Consider the following 12970-nt stretch of genomic DNA (forward strand, 5'->3'; position numbering starts at 1 on the left):
TGCGGAAACGCAGGTTTTTTTGTTGCGTTTTTTTGAGCCAAAGCCAGGAGTGAATTGATCAGAAGGGAGAAGTATAAGAGCTTCCTAGATATTTCCCATTCCTTTTGTAGCCATTCTTGGCTTTGGCTCAAAAAAACACTACAAAATCTGCAACAACAAAAAAAAGCTTAAAGGTGGGGCCTCAGCCTTAGACTGTCAAACATTATATATAGCCTATTAGTTGGCTTAAAAGTTCTTGCCATATTTTTGGCACATGGAGTTGCAACTTAGGCTACACCTATTTCCAACAAAGCCATGTCCCTTCTCCAATAGGCCACATCACCACTACACCTTAGCTGGAAAAGTGTATCAAAATGGTCTATAACACTTGATAAATATGGTGCACAGCATGTGTTTTGCTGCAAATTACACCAGAATTCTGGTGCATTTAGGTTTCTACAATAATAGGGGAGATATATTAAGCAGAGTATATGAAGACAGCACAAAGAGGCCTCTAACCGGTAAGGACAGCTATTAAACATGGCAATAATAGTATGTTAGTCAATGCTACTGCACAGAATGATGGTCACCAAAACATCGGTCAAGACGGGATTCACAAGTACTCAACAAAGAAGCTGACTATCAAGGACAGAAGGGTAACTTGAGGTTTCTGGGCCCCGATGTAAAATTTGTAAAAGGGACCTTACCTACCATATGTCATGTATAATAATAGTGTCTTGTTACAGGTCACCAGGGCCCAGCTTTCAATTTTGACCTTCGAGAGCTTTTCAATAAGCGTTCATGCAATATTTCGGCTCCAATTTGGGCCTTGATTTGGAGTATTCTTGGGGAAGAGATGTGTAATTTGCCTAGAGCCCTTGTGTAAAGTGTTGCACTATTTTGTATCAACATAGCAATATTCACCCCGACATTCACTACCGAGAGTTTTTTAGGAATTGGACAGGAAGAGCCAAACAGAATATTGAAAATATTGGAGGGATTCTCTGTAAGAGTAGCAGCACTTACATGTACATTAGGTACAGGACATTCTCTCTTCGCTAGCTTAAAGGCAAGAAAGGATACTTGATAGATGTCAGGTCTCTTGTCTGGATCTGGCTCAAGCATGTACCCTGAGAGACAAATATATTAGTCATGAAACATCCTGCTCACGTGTTACCATCTGCAATGAAAACTAGTCAGATATACTGCATGGAAATCAATAGAAGCCCTGTTGGCAGTAAAGCTACACTCCCTGCATTTCTGCTTCCCTTTCTTACGCCAATGGTGCATGGACGAACAAAGGCTCTGAATGTTTTTCTACCAGAACACCTTGAAATGCGGATCTTTCTATTATAGACTTCACTTCCCATTTGGATCAAGAAGTCTTAGGCACCCATTGAAATAAGTAAGATACATGTTCTATTGAATCTTTGCCCACATCACTATGATGCTGATTTATCATGGCTTGTGTGCCAGAAATGTAATGCACAATCCATGAAAATAGTCACATATTTGTGTAAGTTAAAATTAATGCGCAAAAACTGCAACTGAGACTTGTGCACCACACCACTTTCTTCAAAGGGAACACTGGCCCCATCGGGTTTATGGCTTACACCAATTTTCTGGTGTAAATGATGATAGAACTCTACGCCAGAAAGGAGTCGGCGTACTTTTCTGCATAGGTGCATGGACCCTGGTGGATTCACCTGATTTATGACAAGCCGCGCACTTCCGCAAAAACTTTGGTGGTGCAAGGATTATCAAAAGACTGGTGTGGTACTGATCCTGATCATTCCACCCCCGTATATCAATCTACTCCGCTCCTCCTGCACCATAACATGCTACCACTTAGATCACACCCTATCTTCAATGTGACATGTTCCCCTTAAGACGACACATGCTTTTGTCCTTTTCTGCTAAAAAAAAAAATCTAGCTGATTACTAATTATGTTACAGAACACTTTAGGACGTGTGAGGATCCTGTGGTTAGTCATTTGGAAAGAGAGATGTATCTCTGGACAACAGCTTTGAAGCTTTCACAATTAGATGCATTATACTGATGCTCTTCTTGACTTGATGGCAGGCTGTAAGACTTCTCCCTCCCTTGCAGGGTTCCAGTGTGTGGTCTAATAACAATAAAACAATGGAGAATATCCCCTAATAGTAATCCAGCACTTACTGATGAGGCAGTGCATGTCATGGGAGTACCGGGAGTTGTCAGGAATGGTAAAATTCCCATCACAGATGGAGACCTGGCTCTCCCCAAAGGGCAGTGTGAAGAAGCATAGCTTGTATAGCAGACATCCCAGCGCCTGTCAGACAAGATTATTAGCATTAGATAGCATTTATTTAATACATATTACACTGAGCTGTTCACAACTGTTCTTATTTCCAATGAAGTTCACAATCTAAACTTCGATCCCAAAAAAACCTAAAAAACAGGGCCAATCGTAAATTTTTTTGTCCTTCACATTGGAAACTAAACATTTGTGTTATTTAACAACTCCCTGACAACTTTATTGTGAAGTTATGTGCTCCCCCTCAGGAGCACCGACTTCCGTTTGGCTCCTGTATACACAGGAAGTCAGACTCACAATACAGATCTATGAGAATCAGACTGAGGTTCTTAGAAATCTGCATTGTGAGTCTGACCTCTCTGTATAGGAAACACTGTGTGCATCAGAGAAGTAAAGAGGAGGTCAGTGCTCCAGAGGGAAGCACAAAACTTCACAATAAAGTGGTCATTGAGTTATTCAATAACATTACACTGTGTGAATGGGGGCTAAACTATTTTTTTGCCTGGAGTTCTTCATCAAAAGGTCTCCGACTGGGGTCTTTTTCGAAGGACACACTGTTGCGCATTTGCGTTGGCACTTCTTGCAAAGTCTACAAGACGGACAAAGACAGCCAAGCACTTCACTTGGTTATCTTAGTCAGTCCCAGAGATTCAACTGGGGACTTGAGGCCCCTGTTCTCAGGACTAATGGTGGAGTTGGCCATCACCTATTCTGATGATACACAATTTTTTCTTATTGTGGGACACCCCTTCAAAACAAACAAAATTAAAGGCGCAAAAAGGAAAAAAAAAGTATTGGCACTGGAGAGACAGGAGGATAAAACAGAATAGTAATGCATGGTTTAATTATTTTATAACATTTACTGCTGCTAGTTTAGTTTCTTCAACTTTCGGACAATCCCGTTAAACTAGCAGTATGTGATCAGAGTGTAGGAAGAAACAGAGTCCCTCAGGGGTAAACCCACACAAGCACAGGGAGAATATATTGACTGTATGCTAGCCCTAGGAAGCATAGATATAAACCAATAAATGAGGGTTTGGCCTGCTTCTGTACATTGTCCACAATCTATATAATGGGGGTTTGCAAATGATTTTCTAATGTAGCTAAAGACAGCGATTCTTGTAACACTCTTGGGGAATTGCTATATAACCTACTCTATATTTGTCAGAGGAAATCAATGAACACTAGAGGAGAAGGCTTTAGATAACTGCACACGTGGAGCGCTGTCATTGAAAAGTTAGAAGGTCCCGTGGAGCAATGACTCATATGGCCATTTTCTGTATATTGAACAGCAATTTACGCCCGGAACACCGAACTGCTCTATGTTCTCAAAATAAGAGAGGAAAATCAATGGCAATCACATTGTGACATCGCAATAACACTTCGCTTAAACCACTAAAAAGGCTTGTACAATTAATAGTGTAGTCTACGGCCTGTAGGCTCTTCAGGAGATGTGACACTACAACTCCTAGCATGTTAGCTGCAAAACAAATGGAAAGTCACAGACTTCAGTTTTAGGTCTGAAATTGGTGCACTGGTATAATGGACTGTTGGCGAAAAAAAAAAAAAAAAAAAACCCTGTTGAGGTGGTAGCCAGAGTAATTCTTGGCGTACGAGAATGCCAGTATAATGTGAAGCCCCTCACTCATATCACTTGTACATATTGATGGCTTAAAAGACGTACCCATATATCGGCCTTGGCAGTGATGACTTTGCCACTGTAGAGGTTTACCATCTCAGGAGCCCGGTAAGAAAGCGTGGTGTACCTGCAACAAAGAAACCAGTTAAGTTCCATGAACCTGAGTATGGCATATGGCATGGAAGATCTCCAATAAAGTGGTTGTCCACTCTTCACCCTGAACACGATCCTAAACAATGCAACCCTGTATACAGGGGAGTAACTACCGGTGTAGAAGTGGTAGCAGCTGCTACAGGCCCCGGGACATTAGGGGCCCGGCAACAGCCGCTACCAGGTTTTTTTGTTTTTTTTTACTAGGCTGTTACTGGCTGGAGATACTCCAGCTGGTAATGGGCCCTATTTACTTACCAATCCTGGCAGGGGCCGGGATCGGTAAGTGATGCGTGGGCCCCACAAACGCTATTATTATACTTGGGGGGGGTCTTTTCAGACCCCTGAATATAATGATGGGAGGCCCAGGTGAGGTAAAGAACATAAAAAAACACTGTTACTTACCTCTCAGGGATCCAGACAGGTTCAGGCCCACTTCTGTGACGTCCCTGACGTCATATGATTGGGGCCTGCAGTCACCACCGAGGAGTGCAGCGGAGCCAGGGATAGGTAAGTAACAGTGTTTTCTAAGTTGGTATCCCCCCCCATGTTCTCCGATTATTATACTCTGTTGTCCTCAGTGGGGACAGGGGCCACTATTGGGCACAATACTAGGAAAATGGTCCACTATGGGGCATAATACAGTGCAGGGGAAAGGGGAGTCGGTCTGTCGGGATCTTCGGTTTCAGTCGGGTGGGGGGACACCCCCATGTCAAAAGTTCACCACACGGCCCTGCCATTCCTAGTTACACCACTGCCTGTATACAGACTTAATTTGTAAGGTATATGGGCATTGATTTTATAAACTGAAAAATCCAATTTAAAAGAAGAAAATTTCATACAAGAATTAAAAAAAAAAAAAAAACACTAGCAAAAAAAGAGTAAAACTAAATGGAAAATAGGAGTATTACCCATAACACTATGGTGATTCCAGAAGATTCACTATACGTAAAGGCTAAGCATGCCCCAACGCCGTATACGGCACTCTCAGTCCCGCCAAGACTTACTTTTTAATCTCGTCCTCCACCACAGTGACACCTTCAGTCTGAGGATTCTGACATTTATTTGTTGCACTCCCAAAGTCACACAGCACATAGTGACCACGATCATGAAGCAAAATATTCTCCACCTACAAATACACAAAAAATGGATTCCATCAGCATCAATAAGAGTACAGATGTTCTGGACTTTTAAAAGATCCCATTTACACACTGTGGTACAGACTTGTGCATTTTCCTGGATGTGCTACATGTCATTTGGGGTGTTTCTTCCACCCTTAAAACCAAAAATATCAGAGATATGCAATAGCAGGATTGTGGCTTGGAATAGATGTGGTCTTTCAAACATTTCCTATAGCTGGTGCTTACAAATATAGTCATGTAGGTTCTCTTAAAATTTCAGTTTACGGCCATTACCACTAGGGACTGATTTACACAGGTAAACTGGAGCTGGAAACATCTAAACACCTATATATAGCTTGTGCCTATCCAGATATTTAAGGCGGATCATGGATTTTCAAGATACTTAAGCTATAAATGACAAATTTCTACTGTGAAAGCTTACAATATTAAGAAGAATTCCAGCCCATAAACCTGCTAGTATATTCTTCTAGTGCACGGTCCTTCAGGAGTCTAAAGAAACCAACCTCACTTGGAGCCCAGTATAGATAAAGGGAAAGACCACAACCCAAAATTTAGTGTACTTCAATGCACTGGAATACAGTATTTCCTTTGCAAAATAAGGCTTACCTAGGATTTCCAGGATAAGACGACATGTACAAGTACATGAGACGCCATTATATAACTTTCATCCTGCATTTTTAACCATTTTTCAACTCTGCCGGCTCTATACAATCCCAGGTTGGCCTGATCTAGTGGGGAAGGGGTGGGAGGGACCGCTGGATCTTATTTCTTCCATATACTGAGCATGGAGAAAACTAGTTTTACTGCTTCCTAACCCCTACTCAATCAGAAGCAGCATAGAGGATATTATACAGGAGTACTGAACAGTACCTAGCGGAATAAAGCACTTGGGGTGATATAGAAACTTACTGTTAGCTGCTTCAGCATGTCTATAGCTCTGCTTCTATCTCACTCACCTCCTGCTTCCTCCTGTCTACATACACTTCTATGGGCACATGTAATCTGATACTTCAGAGTGCCAAGTTTATCTTGGGAAACCAAGATGGATTCTGTAGAAATTTTACAGTGAGTGAAGAGTTTAGGAGGAAGGAGTAATTAACAGAGAAATAAGCATTTCTCTAATGCAATGTTCACACTAGTGTTCGGGTTTCTCTTTTTCAGGTCCACTTGGGGCTCTCTGTGGTCACTGCCATACTCGAGTATAAGCCGACCTGAATATAAGCCGAGGCCCCTAATTTTACCACAAACAAACCTGGGAAAACTTATTGGCTCGAGTATAAGCCGTGGGGGGGAAATGCAGCAGCTACTGGAAAATTTCAAAAATTAAAATGGTCGGTGTTTTTGGGTGCAGTAGTTGCTGGGTGCTGGGAAAGGGGAGGGGGTGTTTTGGTTGTCTGTCTGCCCCTTCCCTGAGCTTGAGGACTGTTTTTTTTCCCCCACTTGGAATTCAGTCTGGCTGAATATAGGGGATCTGCAGTGCTCCTATTAACCCCTTCCTGACGGAACAGGAGCACTGCAGATCCCCTATATTCAGTAGACCGGGCACTGTCAGACACAGGGATACATAATGTGTATGTGTCCCACTGTCATTTTCTACTTTTATATGTATTCTAGGGAAGGAGGGATTTAGAACATTTACTTTATTTTTTTTTTTATAGCTTTTTTTCCCCACTATTTTATGGGAGATTCTATACATTAAAAAAAATAATAATTTTTTTTTTTTTTTTTTTTGCTTGACTCGAGTATAAGACGAGGGGGGCTTTTTCAGCACAAAAACGGTGCTGAAAAATTCAGCTCATACTCGAGTATATACGGTAATTAAGAAATGAAAGATCTTCCAAGAACAGGCAGAAGGTAATAATGTTACACATCCAAGTACAGGAGATGTCTTGTGTGTAAGCAGATACAGTGGTGGAGCCCAGATACAACTAATATGGCCGACTGTAAAAAGAGGCTTTAAAGGTATGGGAAGAGTAGCGATGCTGACCACTCAGCTGACCCGACAATAGATCGTCCGACAACGCTGAGGACAAGACATCAGCAGCAGATTATGACAATGTACACTAAGCAGAATACAAATGCAGCAGTGATTCATATTATATGACATGACCCTAGAGAGCTGATGATGTCATCAGAACTGGTCTCCTTAAAAGACGTTCACACTCGTGTTAGTGGATTTAGTTAATAAAACATAGTAAATTGAGAAAGCATATTAAAGTTGTGCCTTACACAGGCAACCCATTGGTCTGACAATGAATATTGCGTAATACTTAATTCCACTTGTGGTGGCACTGTAGGGAAAGTGAATGTCTCGTGTATTTCTATACAAAGCTGATCACTGAGGTTCTAGCAGGGGAATAATTTACAGCTGATCAATGAGATCACCAGTAGAAACTACCCTAAGCCATCTGTGTAATAGCTTTGTAGAATGAATATAGAGTACTTCAGCTAATGAGATGGCCGTATTCATGAGGAAACCAATACCACCAGTCCTTCTCATACCAGAGATACGGCAGTCACTATATAATCCTATACAAAGCAGTTGCAGATAGTCATAGGTGGAGTTGGGAGGAAGTGAGAGTAGAGACAGAGGTACCACACCACCTCTACTCCAATACAGTGGACTCATAGGCTGGAGCTCGCTATAATCACTGTGTATCTATAATACACTATACTACACAAAGGCAGCATGTTTTATGGACAGATCTGGATAGACCTAGCCATCACAACACTTCTCCAAGATCCGGACATGTAAAATTTAATGTGAGCCAGTGTTAAAACTATATTTTCTCTAAGACAGGGCACTGCATAAGAGCATAACATAGTGAAATGTCCCTTGATTCTAATAAACTGAGTCATGCTGCCCACGGTTAGGACGGCATGATCTTGCTGACAGGTTCCATTTAATAATCCATCATGTACGCCTCTGCTCTCTCTTGGTCATTACACCGGTTACCTGTCTCCAGCATTAAACTTGAAGCTCTCATATACGATGATTACTTTTCCTTACAACATTCACTTGCTGTGGTCTCCTCCCGTGCTGCACCCATGTTTAAGATTAAGAACACACTGCCCGGGACCATAAGGCTTGGTCCAAATATTCATGTTTTAAGTGCATCTTGAAAATCAATTTCCTTAAACTTTTCTCAAATCACTATTGCAGCTGAAGACCAAACCTATGGTCACACACACACCCTGACCCCATTACAAATGTCTTCACTTAAAACGGTACCTGACTTTTCATCAAAAAATATCTGCAGTGTCTTACTGGGCAATCTGGTCTCTGGCTGTATAAGCGTTCATAGCTGATGTTCTATCAGATTTTCTGCTGCAAATAGCCTCATTATGGCTGCAGCACATTTCTCTCTGCAGCAGGGGGTGTGTACAATCCATAGTAGATTGGCCCCTTACCCATTTATTTTCTATCATTACTTGTTTCATCACATATTCTGCCAAGAGTAACTGTACAATAGCAAGCAAATAGCTGAAATAATTCTGTGTGACCATAACATAGAGCCATGGATACAAGTGATCCAATTCCAGGTTATGATACAACTAAAAAGATCCCAGACATAAAAAAAAAGAGATTTGAGAAGCAGGAGAAGTAGATTGAGCTGTTCTGTACTCCCTGCAGTGCGTGAAACGAGACGGAGAAGTTGTGAAGGAAGACCTGCCCCTACCCCCTGCACTTGCTGTTGGACTTTCCTGATTAACAGGGTGCAAACAGCAAATTAGGAAGAAGGGAGCCCCCTAGTGGAAAGAACTTTAGAGAGTTTTTTTCAGGCAGAAAACAGCAACCTTTTAAGTATATAACTTTCTGGCTCTGGTGTAAATGAAACTAAGTCCTCATACACATGACCAAATTTGCGGTCCAAGGTCCTCCTGGAGTGAGTCTTGTTCTCTGTTTCAATACTTATAGAGCAGGTCCTATCCAGCGCCATGAAATTAGAAGGGAACGGAACCTCCCACCATGGAAAACAATGAAGGACGGAAGACACACTGAGGTCATCCAAATAAACTCCACTAAAACATAGGACCCCCCACTCTTGTGCATAAAGCCCAAGTTAGTGACCAATTAACCCTTTACAAATAATCTCCCACTAATTCTACTATAGAGACCCAAGCACGGATGACGTCTACTAAGTAATAGCCGAAAATGTCCCACGTGCTCTATGTATTGTTTGGTGGGTTCTCTCATGGGTTACCTCTATGGAGGCCTTTTCACCAGACTTCCATCTTGTACATACAGGCACACTTCCACCTATAAATACAGCGATATTGAACTGTTGTTTTCAGCTGCACTGAAAAAGCTGGCGAGGCTGCTTGTCTACATAAATACTTAGAAGTCATTGAATTGCCTGATTTGCCTTTATTTTAACTTCTCCCCATTGAGCGCCTCCGTTGCCTCTACAATTACTGGTACTGACCCTGCTGTTTTCTCACCATGTAAGCCGCATTCAGGATAATTGGCGGTGGTTTACCTGCGCCTTTCTCTAGAATAGAAGCTCATTTAGCACGTACCTGACACAATTAGTGTGGGCTTTCCATAACCATGGTATTGACGACACGGCTAATAGACTAATTGTACTTTGCGATAATCAGTAGCGAGTAATTAGGCGTCTAATCACAAAAGTAACACCGCCATTAAGGACTACTCTTTTCTGACAACTTCTCAAAAAGATTTGATTATGTGCATGCAAATTATAAATGCAAAACCTATTAAATAATGAGGGCACATTAGAAACTTTAAAATCGCTAAACTATACATTGGCTTTTATGTCCTAATATACTCTATTTAGTTCCCATTGTTCTAATCACTAAGTGTAGCACGGTTTGTTTGTGCAGGCATCATTCACCTGGCTTTGTTTTGGAAGGATACGATAATATTACGACAGGGAAAAGTTGGGGAATGTTCACACCGCCAAAACATCCATTGCTCTCATTAGTCAAAGACCACATTCACACAGTAGTGCAATGCACTAGGCCATGAAAAAGTGTACCTCCAAGGGTAATCTGTGTTCACAGACCCCTCACAAACATGAGTCTATTGAGGGATCGGTGAAATCAGCCTGAGGAATGGCAAGTTCTACTTCTCAGATTGTTCACACGTCACGTGAATAGATCTATTAAAAGTATATGGCAAAGGAAGGAGAAACGTACCACAGAAAAGTAGCCAGGCGTCCTCGTTTACCAGTTGAGTTGTCATTATTGAAAGCTTAAAAACCCAACGCATTTTAGGGTTTAAAACCTTTCTATCAAGTGTACAATTGGCATTTTGTACAATTTATAAAGGGGTTTTAAACTCCGAAATACATTGTGTGTTTGAGCTATTAATAAAGATAACTCAACTTGTAGGTGAGGACGTCCATATACTTTTCTGGGGAACATTTCTCCTTCCTTTGCTGAATTGCTATTCAGTCTGGATTCCAATCACCTAAATGCAAAGAAGTGCTGCAGCTTCTCACGATACAATTTGTATCTATATGCCTCTATAGTGGTTGTGACTCATTACAATCAGAAAAGGGGAGAGTACATCTTGACCACTTAAAAAATGTTTTTTTAAAAAAAATATATTAGTGCTATTAATGGGTTAATAAATGCACCCATATACCTTTAGCCGTGTTTTGAGGGATTTCTGGGAGTCTCTTGGAGTTCCTGGTATCTTCTGCATTTGTTTACAAGGTTCTGCTTCCTGCTATGTAACTTCTACACTAATCCCTCTAACCTTAGTCCCTCCTCCATCCTCTCTGCCATAAATCACCTCCCAATCTCCCTAGTTATCCCGCCCTTCCCTACCTACTCAGCCCACCCCCAAACCATATTATATACTTACCCTCCATACTTCTTCCTGTGAGACACCTCCTCCTCCTCCTGTACTGAATCTGTCTGGACTCACTCTTCTCCTCCAGAGATGATCCACCACTACGATGCATGTGTGGATGCGCAGTAGAGGTGAATTACCCACAGCAGTGCACACTGTGCTTGGAGAGAAGGAGAAGAGCGTGCACTCATTACAGAGGGAGGCGACATCTCGTCGGGAGAAGCGTGGGGGGTAAGTATAATGGGGTGGATTGGGGGGGAAGGAGGAGAGTAGTAGTGAAATGTGGAAACTCATTGTCACTGGATAATCCCTGGGGCGGTCACACGATATGCCCTGGGGTTGGAGATATCAGTGCTGTTAATGTCAGAATGGATATCTCCCCACTGTCAGTAGGGCGTTCCTCACAGCTCAGCATCATGGCTGGGTGGTAAAGAACGCCCCCCTCTGACAGAACCCATAGGAAGAGAGCATTGGACATTTGCAGTAGTAGAGCCACTAATACAGATGGAGCTCCCTCTGCTGTGTCCATTCCTATTGGTGTAAAAACAAACAAAAAATAAATAAAAATTATATATCTGAATAATAATAATTATATACATATACATATGTATGACGGATGCTGTCTTCCATCATGTTTGTTTACTTTTGTATCGGAAGAAAAAGCCAAGACTATTTCTTCCTTCAAAAAAATAAACATGATGGAGGAAAGTTTCTACCATGCTAATTTACAAGAGTATAAATGCAGATGGACACCAGATGGAGGAGGTTGTATCTGCATCAGTCACTCTACTACAGTTAATATCAGTCACTCTCATCCTATGTACTGTATGAACTGTGATGACTGTAGTAGCATTAAAATTTACTGGCCACAAAACATTTCATGTATGCCTGAGAAGTTCTCTGTAACCCTACTCCCAGGCTTTATTCACTGCACCCCCCCCCCAGGTCTCCACTAGTCCCCTGCCATGGAGGCATGCTCTCATCCATCTTCCCTCAACCTAGAACTCCACCTTTCACCCCCTCCCCATAGAGCTTCCACTTCAAATTTTACCCAACCATAATTTCCACTCCATCCTACTCCCACACACACACGCCAAAATCCTCCGCACCATCCTGTTACCACCGCTCAACTTCCATGTTCTTTGCCTTCACTTGAACCGTTGTCCTGGTCTTCGTGCAATTCTATGCTACCCCCAACCCCAGAACCTCTCCTTACTCTCCTACTGGTATTAACCTCCAGTTTCACAGTTTTGCTCTGACAATTTTACAAGTATGTCTCCCATGTTTTACAGCACGACGTACATCACAGACGCTGAAGGCATGATAATTATAATACTAATATCAGTAGGTATAAGCCAAAGTGCCCTCCAGTGTCCTTTTCCTTACACAGAGTTATTTGCGGGTTCCCCTGACATCCTTTATTATTGATCTGTTGATGTCTATTTGGGGATGTGTCATCCACCTTTATAACTATGGAGCATTTCACTGCCAAGAAGAAGCACTTATTAACCAGGCGGGTAACCACACGTGCCATAATAAATGTAAATGTGAGGGCAAGTGAATGCAGAAACCGAAAAAAAAACTCTAAAGCGTTGTCTACAGAGCCTGTAAGTATAAGCAGATATCGCCCCTACCGTCTCCTGGGTCTCTTTTACTCTCAATAAACGGATCACTAAAAGGAAACAAGTTACTGGTACATAGATCTCCTTCCCTTACAGCTTTACATACAGTATCTGCATATCCGGGATTATCAGACCGGTATAGAAAGGTTTTATTACAGGAACAAAGCAAGGCCAGGCAAACAGAATAGAAACTGCTGACCAAGGGGAAAATTTTGAACAATTCAGCCTGATAGGAATATTCTATAATATTATATAAGATAAGCCTGAGAACAGAACGCCCCTGTAAAATGTGTTCTGGTCAGTTTGGAGATTTCATGTGG

General features: G+C 41.8%; 1 protein-coding gene across 3 annotated transcripts in view; it reads right to left on the reverse strand.

Annotated features, from left to right (window-relative positions):
* Positions 1-12970, reverse strand: part of AAK1 (AP2 associated kinase 1) — a 112991-nt gene that overhangs the window by 35431 nt on the left and 64590 nt on the right. For all 3 annotated transcript variants that reach the window (XM_075273015.1, XM_075273016.1, XM_075273018.1), the window contains exons 5-8: positions 5073-5194; positions 3961-4042; positions 2159-2291; positions 1006-1109 (exon numbers count right to left, since the gene is read on the reverse strand). In XM_075273015.1, coding sequence (XP_075129116.1) covers positions 1006-1109; positions 2159-2291; positions 3961-4042; positions 5073-5194 — 441 coding nt within the window. The remainder of the gene's footprint in view (positions 1-1005; positions 1110-2158; positions 2292-3960; positions 4043-5072; positions 5195-12970) is intronic.

This window comes from Leptodactylus fuscus, chromosome 5 (genome assembly GCF_031893055.1).
Source record: "Leptodactylus fuscus isolate aLepFus1 chromosome 5, aLepFus1.hap2, whole genome shotgun sequence".
In the NCBI taxonomy this organism is placed as follows: Eukaryota; Metazoa; Chordata; class Amphibia; order Anura; family Leptodactylidae; genus Leptodactylus; species Leptodactylus fuscus.